The sequence below is a fragment of the Acanthaster planci genome, linkage group LG14 (genome assembly GCF_054643075.1).
Source record: "Acanthaster planci isolate LZ-2023a linkage group LG14, COTS_SCS, whole genome shotgun sequence".
Taxonomy (NCBI): domain Eukaryota; kingdom Metazoa; phylum Echinodermata; class Asteroidea; order Valvatida; family Acanthasteridae; genus Acanthaster; species Acanthaster planci.
The window spans coordinates 14022749-14039808 of NC_141790.1; the positions used below are offsets into that span (position 1 = coordinate 14022749).

The 17060-nt window shown below is 40.2% G+C and overlaps 1 protein-coding gene across 2 annotated transcripts in view; it reads left to right on the forward strand.

Moving 5' to 3' along the window:
- Positions 1-836: 836 nt before the first annotated feature.
- Positions 837-17060, forward strand: part of anos1 (anosmin 1) — a 38217-nt gene continuing 21993 nt past the window's right edge. For both annotated transcript variants that reach the window (XM_022239496.2, XM_022239497.2), the window contains exon 1: positions 837-1111. In XM_022239496.2, the coding sequence (XP_022095188.2) occupies positions 998-1111 (114 nt within the window). In that variant the 5' untranslated portion in view covers positions 837-997. The remainder of the gene's footprint in view (positions 1112-17060) is intronic.

Consider the following 17060-nt stretch of genomic DNA (forward strand, 5'->3'; position numbering starts at 1 on the left):
TTTGATAAGGATCGAGAAATCAGTTTCATTAATTTACAGTGAAAATGAACCAGGAAAGAAAAGATAGTAGAAAGGCAAACAGATCAGGTCAATTGCGGGGGAAACCCCATCGACAAGTTTTATATACATTTTGCCAAACAGTTTTTGTTGGAAATTTAAATGATTTCAGAGATTTGGCGGGAAGTTACTCAAAAAATTGCTCCAAAGCTCTGCTTTAGTTTCTGCCCATGTCGGCTTCTCTCTTTAACACAACCTCCGGGGGCCATCCATCTATCTTCCTTTCCGCCCGAGTTTATAAGAAAGATCGGATCAAATCCTGAACACTGCCTCGATCTCCTTTCCCCAAAAGAGGGTCGCGACATAAAAGGGGCAAGCGAATTCCTGATGGTCTTAAGGCTTGCGGATTTGCAACAAGCTTTGCATGTGAAAGGACCTTTAGCTGCCCTTGTGTAGTATAGTTCTCAAGCTATCGGCCGAGGGACTTCACCAGTAGGCATTCAATCAACCATCAGACCAATCATAAGCGTGGTCTTATCGAAGCCTGGTATAGTTGCTTACTTCATTGAATTGTAGGGGAGTCCATCATATTGATTTTAAATTTATTTCTTTTTCTGATACCCATAACAGAAGAACATAAAATCAGTGCATGAATTTCAGTTCCTTAAAATCAATAATGGACCCCATATAATGTTCTAATGATTTTGAATGTAGTATTTTAGTGTGAATGAATCGGCCTCAAAATGGCAGTCCCTCATAAAATCTTCCCCGTTAGTAAAAAATGGTCAAACCCACCCAGCGTGAGTGCTAGCGAGCGCTAAGCAAGCCGGCACTACTAGCCACACTGCGTATACAGTGTAATAAGTAAAGGTTACAATACGGCGTAGTACATGGCCCATTGAATTTGTGCTATGTAGACGTAACTCCTGGACGTTTTGGGGTTGAAACCCCTGTTCATATTCCGCCATTTTTGGAAACTTTTTCATGTTCGACAGAGAAAATGACGAGATTGAAAGGTGTAGCTCTGCTAGGAGTACTTCTTGGATCCATTGGGACTACGTATGGCAGTATTTTAGAGGCACAGTGCCGAGCGAGGTGTTACACATCATTGCACGTGAGTACCGAACGATGTTAGCAATACCCATAGGGCTAGAGTTTCACATCATCATGTCTCTTTGCAGGCATTTGTCATGTTTGTTCTTTCTCCTTTATTTAAAAATTTTCTTCTCAAGCATTCTTTTAAAGAAGGCTGTTAGCTGACTATAATATCTAATTACACCTAGCAACGGAAATAGATTGTTTGCAGACTATAATATCTAACCACAACTGGCAACGGAAATATTTTACTTCAATACTCCCGCCAGAGTTGGTCAGTACTTGGAGCTATATAAAAAGGATCATATGGTCAGATCAGTAATAAACTAAATTTTTTAAAATAACTATCCAGTTCAGTTGTGTTCAGAATGATATAAATTCTTGGCACATTCCGTCAAGTGTCACTTCCAGATTTATTTCAGTAAAACGGGTGAAAAACTGGGGAGAGAGTGTGCCTTCCCGTGAACACTTTGAGTCACCGTACACAGAGTAAATCTTTCCCAGGCAACCGTTTGGACAGTTATATTTTTCCAGAATTACCCATGTTATTTTTACTGTCAGCATGACCACTCGCGTAAAAATAGGTATTGAGAATTGTTAACTGATTTCCACAAATGTTGTCATTTTTGTGGCAATGATATTTAGTCATGACGCGTGCATGTATACATTGTGTCGGAGGGTACATTGATAAACTTCATAACATTTGAAATTTTAAACTGCTGATGTAATTCTGGAACTCTGTTAAATAATGTGTGACTTGGCATGTGTGTTCACTGTTATGACTATTTTGTCTGGTGTAGATCTGTAGTGCATTAATTCCCAAGTAAGACTATGACTATGAAAACTTGGCATCTTGAAGTTTAGTAAGAGTGATTCACAATAATGTGAGTTTTCATTAGAGGACCCAAACCAACAGAATGGGGTCAAAATTGTTCTACTCTGTATCCTAGAGATCTTAGCTCAAATCAGACCGGTACCTTTTCCATGCTTTCATAACTAAACCGTGCACCTCCTCCCATGTGACTACATAGCATGCTGTGATCATTAAAACTTGCCTACTATCTTCAAAGCCTCCAAACTATGTAGGCGGTCGACCAAGCAGCCAGAAGTGACTTTATAAGGATAAAATGTCGGGGAGAGAATGCGTACATCGTGTGAAGTGAAATTCTGCTTTCATTTTTTTTTGAATAGTGCACTTACAGTTCACACACAAACCCTGTGAGACTGGTCTGAAAAATTCTAAGCATCCCCTGCTTAGTTTGCCTTTTTATAAATTAGGACATGTACACTTATAGATACATCTTATCACCCTATGATGGCTAGAAAACCACTACACTTTACTGGTTGAGGGAAAATTTGTATTTGGTATATATGGAACTTCCACCCTTACATATTCCCTACAATTTGTGCGGATGACCAAAGTTTTGCAGAAATATCACTCTTGGTTGGTGTTTGATTTTCACCACAAAATACTTACTTGCTTTGTATTTCTTTTGTATTTTCATTGAGGATTCGTACTAGTAGTTTGTTTTACTGGGTGTTCTGTTCTACTGGGTGTTCTGTTCTTAGTGCATTATTATTTTGCTTTGTACTGACAACCAACCACTGATAAGCCAAAGTACAGTGAATGACTTGGACATGGAGAAAGCTGGCACTCTGTGATCCGGGATTGTGTCTGGAGATGTACTGGAGGTATATGTATGTAGTTGTCCACAGTCAGATCCTACATGCATGTGTACGCGTAAATGATACCAACATTGTTTCCCAAATGGCCCCAAAAAATGTAAACTAGGTTAGAAGAGCCTTTAAAAGCAAAAGGTTTCATTCCAACAGTTTTTGGCCATATTTCAAAATATGACTGCACCCGAATTCACTGGGGAAGTACATTGTTGGATTTTCTCCCCATACCCATTACAACCTCTGATAACGGATTGTATGGAAGTATCTAGGGATAAGAATTAAGATCCCAGGATTTGGGGCAAAATTCTGATCTGGACAATTGCTTTCTAACTTTTCAATGGAGAATCCTCTTGGAGATTATCAGGCTAGCAGGATTAGTTGGTACTTGTCAAGAAGTAGCAGTCAAAAGACAGATTAGACATAACCCACGTCATTGTTGAAAGCGGGGCTAATTATTGCACTGGTAATAACCACCAAATCATCACAGGATGAAATCCCAAGATTATCTTCTAGTTGCCAAGGATTGAGTATGACCTACCGGTACCTGTAGGAGCAAGTTTTTAGCACTTGACAAAAATAAATCCGCTTGATTCTTCAGAAACTACTCGAGGCCTTAGGTTATTAGAGTAATAGGCTTTATAAAAAATAAGAAATTGTGAACAATGTTATCCATACACACCTGTATAGCTTTGACTATGGAAGATTTGCTTCTTTTGGGAATATCCTTGTACATGTAATAGCGCAAATGTACGGTGTGGTATTGTAGGTATCGGCACTAGGTACATGTACATGTATGGTACATGGTGTACATTCAAATGCATGTACCGATACGTTTACATTTTTAGTGCACTTTTTATCGAATGAGATTCAAGTGAACTGGTACTAGTCCCACATAAGATTCCAGGTACGTATTTCTGGAACATGACATTCTTTGGAGTTGATTCTGGTCTTGGCAACATGTTTGTTTTAGGCTTAGGTTGTGTCTGAAACAGGTTTTCATAGCTACAGCTACATCTATTGTCAGCGCATCTCAGCATGTTTCCAATGGAACATAGATTTAGACCTACATGTAGCTGTAGATACCAGATTTGGATGCAGCCTTTCTTGTATCCTGCCTCCTTCCTTCCCGCTCAGTTGTCACCAGTTACAAACATTCCCCATCATCACTTTCCTACTTTTAAAGGTTGAGTTTGAACTCAATTTAAATAATACGGGGAAACTTCATTTCAATTCATCAAGCTGTCATCGTAGTTCAAACTTAAAGCTAAATACAGTGCATTGAATTGTGTCTATTAACAATTACATGCATGCTACATCAAAGTATTGTGTTGAGATTTATACAGTACAGCTCTGATTTACTACTATGGTATATTTCCTCAACCATGTGCATGTAGGCAAACATTCCATAGCCATCTTGGTGTGGAACTGCATTGAATTTGAATTTGGAAAAACTTTGACAACGTGAGTTTCTTGACTCATAAAATGGGACTTCACAGAGGCCATTGCGCAATACCCCATGCCTTTAAAAAAAATCATATCAAACCAGAAGGCACAAAGTCAACCACTGTGCACACAAATTTCAGGGACGTTCCATCTTTCCTACCAGCATAGGGAAGGGGAAAAAGTGTGTCGCAATCTTTTGCCAATCAATGGGCCATCAATAATTCATAAATACTCCAGCCTGTCGGGTCGGTCGGTTGGGCAGGCTTTGGCGCTCGAGTCAAAGACCATGTGGCACATGTGCGATAATTCCTGTGCACTCACTGCACCTGCACAATAGCCCTGGTTGGCCACGTCACATCAGACAAGCCTCCAAAATCCATATCTGTGTATTCTTTTGAGGAGCGTCAATGATCATAGGCTGCCACTGTATGCAAAAGCACGCCAAGAATTTCTCTGTGTGTGGCACAGGGACAACAGAATTTCTTTATTTAGATATGACCTCAATCTGGTGATTATTCATTAAAAGTGAGGGAGAGAGAGTGCCCAAAAATTGAATGGAAAAACTGACTAAAGTTGAATGAGCTTTTAAGTTCAGAGGCTTTGCTTGTCATTAATTTAGTTCTGCAGTGTCACACTCGGTGATGCTGCAGAACTGTAAATTTCTAACTAAGTATTTCAATTCAGATGTGTCTTTCAAACTGATTTGTCCCAACTTACAATTTTTGGTTGTATGCAGACAAGTATTAGACTTGCAGGATTCAGGACTGCTAACAGGTCTCAAACCTTAAGGGGAGGGTGTCATGGCTGCCCTGTCCTGTGCAGAATACACTTGAAACAAAACCAGCTGTTACAGTTTCGAGGAGTTTCAAATGGACAAGATAATTGGAATAAACCACTTCATGTTTATTTCACAATTTTATGCACTCCATTTTGTTCTGACCTCTTCAGATCATGATGTGCAAGGAATTTTAGAGCCACAGTATAGTTGGGTTGACGTGGTCATAAAATATTGGTAAAGTAAAGAGTTGAGCAGGAAACTTAAACTGTTTTTGCAGTAAGGCCAAGGCCACAGTGCACTTTTTTCCCTCCCAAAATGGCCTCTGTATGGGGTCAGTCATCAAGTTCAGCAGTCCACTCCTGAGGATTGTGAACTCATTGAAAAGAAGAGGCACACCGTGGTGTTAATGTCCAGATTGGTGACCTTCCCTCTGACAAGCACCCATAAAACCAGAGTGGCTTTCTATTTGAAAGAGGCCGTTAGGTGAAGTGCCAAACTGTGTTGCTGCCCAAGATATTTCTGATGGTCACACACAAGTGGCAGCCTTTTTTATCAGTCGTCTTTACAAGCCACAGATTTTTTTTGTTCCCTTGTCGTTCTGCTCACGTCACGAAGGACACTGCTGAATATTCAGAATTCAGTGAGTTTTCAAAGCGGCCATTATGTTTTGTTTTTTTTTTCCTGCCATTTACCGGTACATGTACCTGCACATGGAAGCCTAACATTAATGGTTTTCTTGTGCATAATCAAATGGCCACTTCTTGCTGTGCGTTGACTTCAGCATAGCCAAGGTGTTCTAGGGACCCCCTAAAATGCAACTTGGGGATCTTTTGTAGTGGCATTGTCAGGGCAAGGCCGGAGAAGCAAGCTCTTTTGAGAACACCTCAAGTGTCCCTAGTTAGTAAGGACCAGTAGAAATGGTATGTACACCAGATACGTGGTGTGGAAAATTGGATGGTTAAATCACAGCTTTGTATGGTTATTTTATCCCACACTGTTGTCAGCAGTGTGCTTAGATTTTACATCAATAAGCTCACATACGTGTATACACAATGGCTTTGGAAGTAACTGCACATACAGTGTGTATGTATTAAAGTACAAGTATAATTCCAGTTTTTCCAAGCTGCATATCTGTATCCATATGTTTATCCTGCATCTGCTCAATTTCCAGTGATCCCTATCGTCCAGCCTGCATGAACATCACACAAGAGATCCTTTACTGTCAATTTTCCCCTTCTTACTCCACCGTCTGCCTTGGACCCCTCATACATGTGGTCATTGGATGCCAACTTCCATCACTACATGATTCTATACTACTATAGAGCTAAAAAGAGAATTCAGTCCATTGTAGATGATAAATTTCATCCAACTCACGACCTCTTCCAACTCACGACCTCTTCCAATTCACGACCTCTTCCAACTCATGACCTCTTCCAACTCGTGAGCTCTTCCAACTCACGACCTCTTCCAACTCACGACCTCTTCCAACTCATGACCTCTTCCAATTCACGACCTCTTCCAACTCATGACCTCTTTCAGCTCACGACCTCTTTCAGCCTAGGGGGTCAGGTAACCCTATCTTTCATTACAATCAGGATCTAATCACACACTTCAGAGTTTTTATCCCACAGCAATCCACATCCTCAATTGCAGCATCTAGATGCATGTGACTCCAGCTCTAGTCTGTACTTAAAATGCATTCCTCACCTGTTTGGTCAAACTCTGAGCCATTTTATCCCTTTTGTTGTTTACGTTTAATAATGGTTTTTAATTTATATTAATGTTCGTCTTTTTTCTTAGCTGTCACTATGTGTCTGGTACATATCCCTTTTAATCACAAATTTTTAAGGCTGTAAATGGAATGTATTTTTTATGAATTTTCAACTTTTTAGCACACAAAGACGAAATGTATTTCACAATGAGGTGACTATAAAACAATATCTATCTACATGTATATCTTCCGTATCTATGTAATCTTTGTCTTGGCAATGTTAAACATGTTCCAAATGATCTTTCCTTTGATACCTATTTTTCAAAAATTGATTTGGAAAAAATAAAGTGTACCAATCATAACGGTACATGGATGTGTGGTCGTTACAAATATACAATTACATGTTGCATAGCTCTCTGAGGATGCCTAGTGTTGAGGCACTAATGCAAGTGTTTAGTGAGTGCACATGTTACAAATGTGCTGGTAAATTGGTATTACTTTTTATTATTAAAATACAAATAATACAAAGTAATACAATTTGTATTACAGTGCAAAAATGGAACAAGACTTTGCTTCTAATTTTCTTTCAACCTGTACGGTACATCTACTGGAAGTCCATTGAAGTTCTGCTGGGTTGCGGGGTTAGTGTGTAGGTCTTCCCAATTTTCTACAATTATGCAGAATCACACAAATTGCATTTTCAATTTTATTCGGGAAAAATGTGCACATGATCGTCTTCCCTCGGTGATAATCAATAGTGAATTTTGATTGGCCCACCTTGTTGCTTGGGGTAACGCCCAGTAAACAGTGGCTTGGGGGGAAATGCCTCCTGAATAATGCAGGCAAATAGTGAGATATTGATCGCAGAATTGGATGCGTAGCTGTCTCAGCAATAGCACATTTGAATGATCAGAATAGTTGCTCTGGAATGCCACTGAGTTCCTTATTGATTTTCTTTTTTCTTCTCTACCTTTTTTGGGTGGATCAGAATTTGTGAATGGTTTGCCTGAATTGAGACAGGAAGAGACTGCTCATTGTGGGGTCGAGAATGTTGCCCATCAGATGTCGGAAGTTGTTGGATTACACTGCAGTTTCATTTGGATCGATCAGTTGTCCTTGGAATATCTTGATGTTTGCACATCGACTTTTGCAATTGGCCAGTTTTCAGAATTTTATTAGAGTTTGATGGCTGCCTTGGCATGGAAAATTTCGATAGACCTTGCTGTCCCAGTCGAACAAATTATGTGCTAAATAGTTTGTCAATTTCATTTCTTAGATTGTTGAACTTCCTGGCACAAAATGTTTTGGATCAGTCTCTGCAGAGAAATGCTTCATGTCAGATTGATTCCCAGACTGAAAGTCATGACCTGTCAAACAGGACAACTTACCTACATTTGCTGTCAATTAATCTGATAAAGAAACTAGTGCAAAGGATAAGCTATCTTGTTACACAGCTGGTTGATTGGCGTGTTATCAGGAAAAGGCAGATGATGGGGGGAAATTAACAGAGAGGAAAGCAGGTTGTACAAGTGTTTTTGTTCCTGATAATAAAGTTAGGTGTGAGTTTGTAAGAAAATGGAATGCCTCTGGAAAGAAGTTTGTAATTTTGTTTGTTTTAATCTAAGAAACATGAGAGGAATTTACCGGTAGTACGGGTATTGTGGCATGTTTTGCTTTGAAGAATTTAGAACCGTGGTAATCAGTGGTAATCATAATGAGGGCAGAGTTGCATTTGCAGCCTTGGCAAATATCCAAGCTTTGAAATGATGATTTGTTGTTTGAATTGTTCACTTTCGAATCCGCATCAATGTGAAACTTTCTGATATTTGATAACCACAGCCGGCCTCTGAAGCCTCGGTTGTCTGCTGTAATAAAAGGCAAGTATCTTTTGGATGGTTCATTAGGGAATGCAGACACACTGATCAGCATGGCGTCATTAAACTGCTGTGAGGAGAGTGCCTGCTGCTTCGATTACTTTTAATAATGAATCTTACATCAGTTGTTTGTCCGTCTGAGCAAAAACCACTCTGTTGTCGTTATTTAGTGTGCTGATTCTCTCGTTGGTTGCTGCATATAGTCTGCTCTGGTATCTCATCTTGCTTGATGATTTCTTCCCCCATTTCTGTTTGCGTTGATGTTAAGTTGGGTACATTCATACCATGTGCGTGTAGTATCCTACATGGGTAATCACATGTAACATTTTGCTGTTTTGGACATCTATTGTGCAGTGAGATTGTTCTCATTTTTAATAAGGAATAGTCCCCCCCTGGACTTCGTACTCGTATTTTACAAAGTTGTGTCAGTTATTTTTCTCTTGTGGATTAAAAAATGCTAAGAAATAAAAATACTGAACATATTTGCACATACAGGTAGGGGTACAATGTATGTACATGTGGGGTCTTTGGTGTATGAAGTAGTTGAAATTTCCACGGAAAGATTAGCATTCTCACCTCTCATTCTTTAAATTTCTGACTAAAATGGAAAAGAAGAGCCCTTTAATTCATTTTGTAAACTTTGTTTTACACAGTCTACAGTATGCGGTAATGTCTACACATGTCCGTTGCTTCTTTAAACTAGAATTACATGTATGTTTGGTCAGATCAAAGAACAGACGCTATTGCGTATGTATAAATTGCACAAATGTACAGTACACGTGTTGAACTCACTGGTGTGTGTTTTGATTGACGTTATTTAAGTTAGATTTGTCTGTTCAAACTTTGAGGAGTTGGTTGAATGGTAATTGGGTAATCTAAGAAGGAACAAGACAGACTTGGCACCGCACGGTTTACATGTGCACGTACATTCCCACACTGTTGAGTCGCAGCTCAACTTACCAAGCGCATTGCATTGTTACACACGCTCACTGTACAACGCTTCAACAATAAGCCATTGGAATACCCCCAAATCCCTAAATTCAAATGCAAACAGGGCCGATGACCACTAGAGGGATTTCAATAGGCCCACTAAGTTCATACAGAGCCCCAGCAGAGGTGCATGTACTTGCTCATTAGCATTTGAAAAGCAAAGTGGTTGCAGTGCCACCCCCCCTTCCAAACTACAGGTACATGTAGGCCTACACGTACACCAATACTTGGGGTAGCAGGAGCACAGTATCTGTACATGCATGGGTATTTGTGACCTATTTCGTAACCCTAACTCTCCTCAATCCTCCAATTTCAATATGATTCTTCATACACCAATAGTAGGAATTAAGGAGTAAGTTTGACACTATATGGTCTTGGTCAGAATGATAACGGTACATTTATAGCAATGCTTGAAATTTAAGGAAATAATGCTGGTGATGGTTCAGGTTGAATTGTGCTTCAGCTTTTATCAATTTATACGGCACCAGTTTGTATCAGTTTTTCAATTTATAGAGATTTACATGTACTTCATTTTGGCACAGCGTATGGGGCACCTTTTGTTCTTCACATTTGCCACTGTGTTGTGGTTGTAATGAGCATGTCGAAACTTGTCTGCTCTGTTAGCCATGACAGAAAGCTTGAATATAGAATTATTGATTGCTTGGTTTAGTAAGGGGTTCACGCCCACACAACGGCTGACACAAAGCCTGGACAAAAAGCATGGTTATGAGCAAGAGATGTATGTAAAGTCTTGTGGCGCCACACATCAACTTGTCCTTTTTTGTGATGGCCTATTCAGAATTCATGTATTGCGATCATATGAAAGGGAATGTATCCACCCGTGACTTATCGAAGGACAAAAATAATGTAGTAACAAACCATTTACATGTCATCTGGCTGCAAATTTCCACATCAATTTATCGGCAGAATGGGAAATTTAATCAGGCCTCTAGTAACCAAACCAGCTGGAGATATAATCATCCCATTTGCACATTTGTAAACCGAGCCCCCTGCATACAAGCTCTTAGGGATATTATGTACATGTGCAGTGTGTATGAATTGTCATGCATACTGTCGCACTCCTCGCTTTTTGTGGGGGAACAAGTGGTAAAGCCTTCAAAGGACAATGAGGAAGCTTTTTCCTACTTCTGTCAAATGAAAATTGGAGGTGTTGAAACCATGCAGCCAGGCTTCACATCCTTCACATCCTTCAACGAGGGCCACTTCCCTCTCTAATAGTACCATCACCTGGAGGAGTAATCCGACCCTGTCAGTTATCGCCAGCAGCGGAAAGGATGCTAGGAATGATTGCATTGTTCAAGTGCCTCTGATTACACAGTTTTCCTTTGTGCTAAAAAAAAGTTAAAAAGTGAAAAAAAAACCAGGTTGTCAGTGTCCTTTGGTGGTGTTGCATAATCACACGAACAAACAAGAATGTCGAATATCATTTTATTGCATAACTATAAAAGGATTTTGTGAATTGTCTTACGGGGAAATCTCTCAATCCTACTTTCTAAAACAATTCTTTTTTTTTTTAGTTTTAAAATTTAAAACTTAACACTTTTTTGAAGAGGACTGTCAATTAAAAGCAAAAACACAGAACAAACGATAAAAAACACAAACACTTGAGTCTCTTTTTTTACCTATTAGCGTGAATGTGCTCAGTTTGAAACTCAAAGTTGTTTTGTCTGATTTCAAACGGATAAGGTCCGTGAAATTATCTGTTATTCTGGTTCGGTTCCCGAGTAGGAGTAATATATGTACAGCAGCACTATCTAATTCTTTTCTCCATTTTCTTTGATGAAATGCAAGTAAACCTGGGCCGTGTGGGCGAGAGCTAAAACAAAATGTTGGGCGGCAGCCACAGGAAAAAGAGCGACACAAACAAGCCATCAAAACAGGAAGTTCACCATCTCAATTTGTTGACAAACAAAACCAAAATTGGGAAGTGAGATCGCGTGCCGAAATGTTCCGCTTGTTGCTTTTAAAAGGAAAGGTACCGGTATGCCAGCCGATGAATCTCCCCCCCCCCCCGAAGAAATTCAATGCCCTTGATTTCTGAATGAAAATGAAATTTTCTATTTACTATTTTCGAAATCCGATTTTCAATTACGGGAGGGGGTTGGTACATGTATTTGGTTTTGTTTGAAGGGTGCTTGGTTAAAAAAAAACTTGGTTGGGTGTCCCTTTGAAATAGAAATCTTAAATGTGTTGTTGATTTTTAGCAGAGGATTCAAGTAGGTTTCTACTGGAGGCACGACAGGGTGTGGACTTGTTTGTAGAAGATATTCACATGCTGTAAAGTTTAATGCACCCTGCAGAATGCTCTGCTTTGAGTAGATGTTCCCCTCGAATGATCATAATACTTGTGGGGGGCAGTAAATTTCAAATTCTTTTTTTTTAGCCCACATGTAGTACTTCTGATAGAAATGATGTCAGGAAATGAAAGTTACAATGAAAGCAAACCACAAGAAGAAGAACGGCCTATCAGCCAGCCTTGCGTGACGTTGAATGGGCTTTTCACTGCCGATTCGCTTCATCAGCAAAGCTTATCTCCAATAAATACCACGCCTCAAATGTACTTTGCAAACATTTGTATGAGAAAAACGGTGCCCCTGTGATGTACATGCATATGTCAATGTGCATGAAATGGGAATTTTTACTATTTCAATTCAACTGTCTTAACCCTCCTTTGGTTTATCAGCTCAAATATGCACGAGTGCCCACAGTCACTCTCTTGCTTGGTTTTCTGTATGGACCACGAACCTGCACAGGTTCAGTGTGTACGCTGTTGGTCGCAAGCACAAAATGACACAGGGTCTTTTGTGCAGTCCTCTTCACTGCATTTGGTTTACTTCACAATTAAGCACATGAAACAGTGAGTCACAGCTTTTGGACAGCACAAAAAGGTAATCTGATATTCTTGTGAGGGACAGTTGGTGCAGTGCACAACATGACACAGTTGTGCTTCTTTGAGCTGTTTATCAACTGACCCAGAGTGTCAGCTGGGAGGGTTTTAATGTGACCCACCACTGTACATGTAAAACCAGGCTGAAGACATTAACTCTAACCCTTAAGGTTCTTGTAAGTTGTACCAGAAACATTACTGAATAACCAAGTTCAACAGCGGTGTGCAAGGGGGTCTCTGTAATTACTGGCAAAAGGCATAAACTCCAACAGGTCAACAGTAAAGTCTGGCAATTACCTAATGGTTGGATAGTGGAATTGTCAAACATGTATTTTATCTGTGTTCGTATAACTTACTGGTACCATTCACAGGTACTTCAACCAGGCTTTGAAATGGTGGGGCACATACTGTAAACTTTTTGTATACCAGTACATACCGGTTATCTTGTATCTCTCTTTACACTCATGATGATGCCATTTGTTGACTGTGCCATAAGAATGGGGAAAAATGCAGCACATCAATTAGATGTTTTGTAATGGAACATGATTGATTGATGCGCTTTCAGTACCGGTTCTCAAAGTCAAACATGCTTCATAACATTACACGTTTTTTATTAGTTGAAATCTATTGTGTATCATTTTGGTGGCTTATACTGGTAACCAAGCTTTTTGTTGAATGAAATATGGAAAATTTCTTTTCCATTGTTCAGAAAAAGCATTTGAAACAGTGCCCCACTAGTGGAAAAAAAAGCACCCTCAAGATATTTTTTTTTTGTTGGGAAACTGCAAGTCACACTTAATGGTTATCTCTCAAAGTCACACCATGGCAGACGAACAAAGTCTGTACATGTGTGCAGGCATGGGTCAGATATTTTCAATGTACCATTGAAATGGGAATGTTAGTTTTTTTTTTGAGCTCTTTGCTTTCATGACATTGGCTTCTGTGACTGCCTCAAAATACATCTACTGTGTCGCCAAAATTCCAATGTTGTGTGAGTTTCCATTTTTCGTTTAACCGTTGAAGCATGCCTGTGCAAATGTGGGTGAAGTGGCAGTAACAGCTGGTAACTGAATAAATGTTTGTGTGTGTTACATGTAGCATACCGAACCAGTAGACGAAGTCAAACAATCGAAGATAATGGACGTACATGTACAGTACTTACGTACATGTATGTACATGTAACTTACTTGACTGGGCCTGTTTGTAACTTTTCAAGTACAACAATTTTTTCTGAACTGTTTATAATGGCATCACCTTCCCTTCCCATCATTCAGCCAGGTTGCTAATGCTTTCACATTGCATTGTGGGATAGTTCCCAAAGTAACGGGCATGACGGGTCGATGACATTACTTGAGCCAGGCCCAAGTGAGACGATGAGTATCATATTGAATGCAGTCTGGGGGAAATAATCAAAAACACGCTGAGTGTGTCCTACGTAATAGAATGATCATGTTCATACAGTACATTATATTGTACATGACTACCACGGGGAGAGACGTAGTCTGTGAATGAGGTAAGATGGGTTTCATGTCGGGGGTTTGAGCTTTGTATTTACAGTTGAGTGTGGATGCTTCCATTTACCTCTCATTGAAACCTTGTGGTGTGGGTACCACCTCACTCAACACATAGTCACACATTGCTGCATTTCTGCCACCTGTGTAATTCCAGGACCTCGGTGAGAAAAATTGGAAAATCTCCCTCTTTTTGTGTGCTTGGCAATTCCCGAACTGCGCCCTGAGTACCCATCGGGGGAGCGAAAGTTCAAAAGATTTGCGGGGGGTGAAGAAAATAGTGGCCGGAGGGCTGGCAAACTGCAGAATCTGTAACACTAGCTTTTAAGCTTTGAATGCCTAGGAGCTGGTGGGTCCAGCCTGGGATTGGGCCGCAGCCATGCTGCTGTACTCCCCTGGATCTCCTATTAGAATGTGCCAACACAAGGTTTATTGTTCCCTGGCACACAGCGAGGGCAATGCTTTGCCGTGGCACCTTTCTTCCCAAGCCAGGTTCAAAGCCATTGAACAAACTCTTTTTTTCCTTTTTTCCCTTTTTTTCCCCTCTTTCCCTCCCCCCTTGTATTGAGCCAAAGGCGAATACGTGTACATAGTCTGTTCCATTTAGTGCTGCCTTTGCTGCAGTGAATATTTGTTCTGGCCTCTTTTCTTGCTCTGCCTCTCCTGAATTTCAGGCTGAAATATGACAGGAAGAGGGCGTTGGGACAGGTTGAGGCTGGGAGTAGAGCCAACCTGAAGGCCGCAGCATTTCCGTCGCACTCTGTCTTTTGTTAGCTTTGAAACTCATGATTGTTCAACCGCATTTAGATCCCATTGTGGCTGTCAGCCCCCCTCTGGAAAAGAGCAAATGATTGTAAATGGAATCATTTCTCTGGAGCTGTCATACCCATTTTGAGGCTGGCATTGTCAAGCTTGTCATATGATACATCACTCCAGCGATGAATGCCTACTGCTTCCAGACATGCTTCACAACTGCATTTAATTTTTTTTTTTTTTCACTTTTCTGTGGCGCACTCAAACTATTTTAGAAAGTACAAAAAAAATGGTTCCAGGACAGGATTTTCATCCTTGGAAACAATTCACTTTAGAATTTTGTAGAGACTTTAAAAGGGAAATGAGTTTACCGGTGCATGTACATGTGCCGTACTGGGTACCTGTGAACCACAAATTGCCTGTGGTATTGCCCTGTTGCGTTTCAATTGAAGTTTCAGACATAATTAGATACATTTTCATTGGATTGTCTATATCAAGAAAATACATTTATATTTTGAACCTCAAAGGAATTTGAAATTTGGATGGCCAAGAAGGTTGATATTAACTGAGATGGATGGCGAACAATTGATTCCAAAAGACATGAAATATTCCCTTGTAGAGTTACTGGTAAATAATGATTACCGTACATGTACAGTGTACATGCTTGAAGAATTACATGTACATGAAGTTGGGTTTCATGTACTTGCGCATGGATTATAAAACCCAAAAACATTTTGCCCAGAATCAGGTTTACGAGCTAAATCTCCTGGAATGTGTTACATGCCCTGCTGTAAATAACTTACCACAAGTTCTTTTCAGTTGACTTTTTTTTTGGGGGGGGGGCTTTTCTTTTTCCTTCCCGTTGCTGTGGATATGTAATTTTTAATCGGCTTTACAAGCCTCTTTCTTGTGCCCCGACCCTGTTAAGTTTCATACTTTACACAGCTTAGTGGAGAATCTCTTTAGTGAGAGGGGAACATGGGGTGTCTCAACTCTGAAAGGAGTGCCTTTCTTCCCTCCGTCCTCTGTGCTGCTCAGTGTTCGCTTGTGGTTTTTGTCACATTTCTTTAAATCCCTGTACTCGCCTTGAAGCAGGGGACGAAGAAAACCCAAATCCAAATCCTGCTTTTGTGCACATTAGAGCGATTCGTAAAGGATTTAACCCGAGTGTGATGGCCTCGGCTGTAGATATACATGTATGCTACTTTTTCTTTTTTTGTAACAAGGGATAGTGGAGGCATTTTGAGGTCTGCTTAAGTCGTTTTGTGTTTGAAAGTCTTAAGTTTTTTTTTTTCATTATAAATGATACAGCCTCTTATAAGGGTGTTAGACCGTTAGGGTAATGTTCTTCTGTTGCAATTTTGTATGGAAGGCTGTTGCATATTGTAGGATCAGTGAGTTTGGATAACTATTTCAAGGTGAAACCTCAAAACGTAGAGTCCTTTTAGTTATAGCAGCAGCTGCAAACGGTGTTCTTCTGATGATTTTCACGTCCATCGGAGGGAGACAAAGCATTGAAATTGTGGCACTACTAACTTCACTAACATCTGGATTTGTGAACATGTAGGGATTAAGAAGGCCTGTGTTACATGTACATGTGTAGGTTCTGCTCTTTATGAGTCACAGCTATATTTTAGCCCCTCACTGGCTGGTAAAATGATGTATGACGAGCCATCAGTAAGAAGCAAACCAATGTTCACCAAAGCCATGTTGCCATTGGACTATTTTCTTCCGTGGGCACATGGTAACTTATTACCACGACTTTCCTTCGTGTGGATCTACTAGCATTCCCACGTGGACTTTTTTTAACTGTTAACGGAATGTTTTTTCACTGTGTTAGGCCTAATAAGACCAGCTGATTACATTGCCTTCGCTGTACAAATCATGACGAAATCGGTTAAATCTGACAAAAACAAAGACAAAATCAGATGAATTCAGCCACATCTGCCACAAAGAAGACAAACCTGTGTACAGAAGAAATCTGTACACAATGTGCGTATAGCGTTATCTGGGAACGCTTCACTGTGTGTGCGCGGCTTGCTGCTGTACTGTATGCACAGAGCTGGAGACTGGGAACCATACAACCATTTTTGCGTGCCTGCTATCGATCTCTGTGTTGGCAGTAGTCTGGTTCGTATGTTTAGCATGGATGCGGTCAATCTACATTGTATGGGAACTGTTTCCATTGGACTTTTTGCACCCCTGCTAACTTACCGTGGCTACGCAAAAATTTTCTGTGACCTTTTTCGGCCTGTTAGTTTTACATCGCGATCACGGTAAGTTGACAGGGACGTTAGTTTACCACGTGTTCCCATTGGAT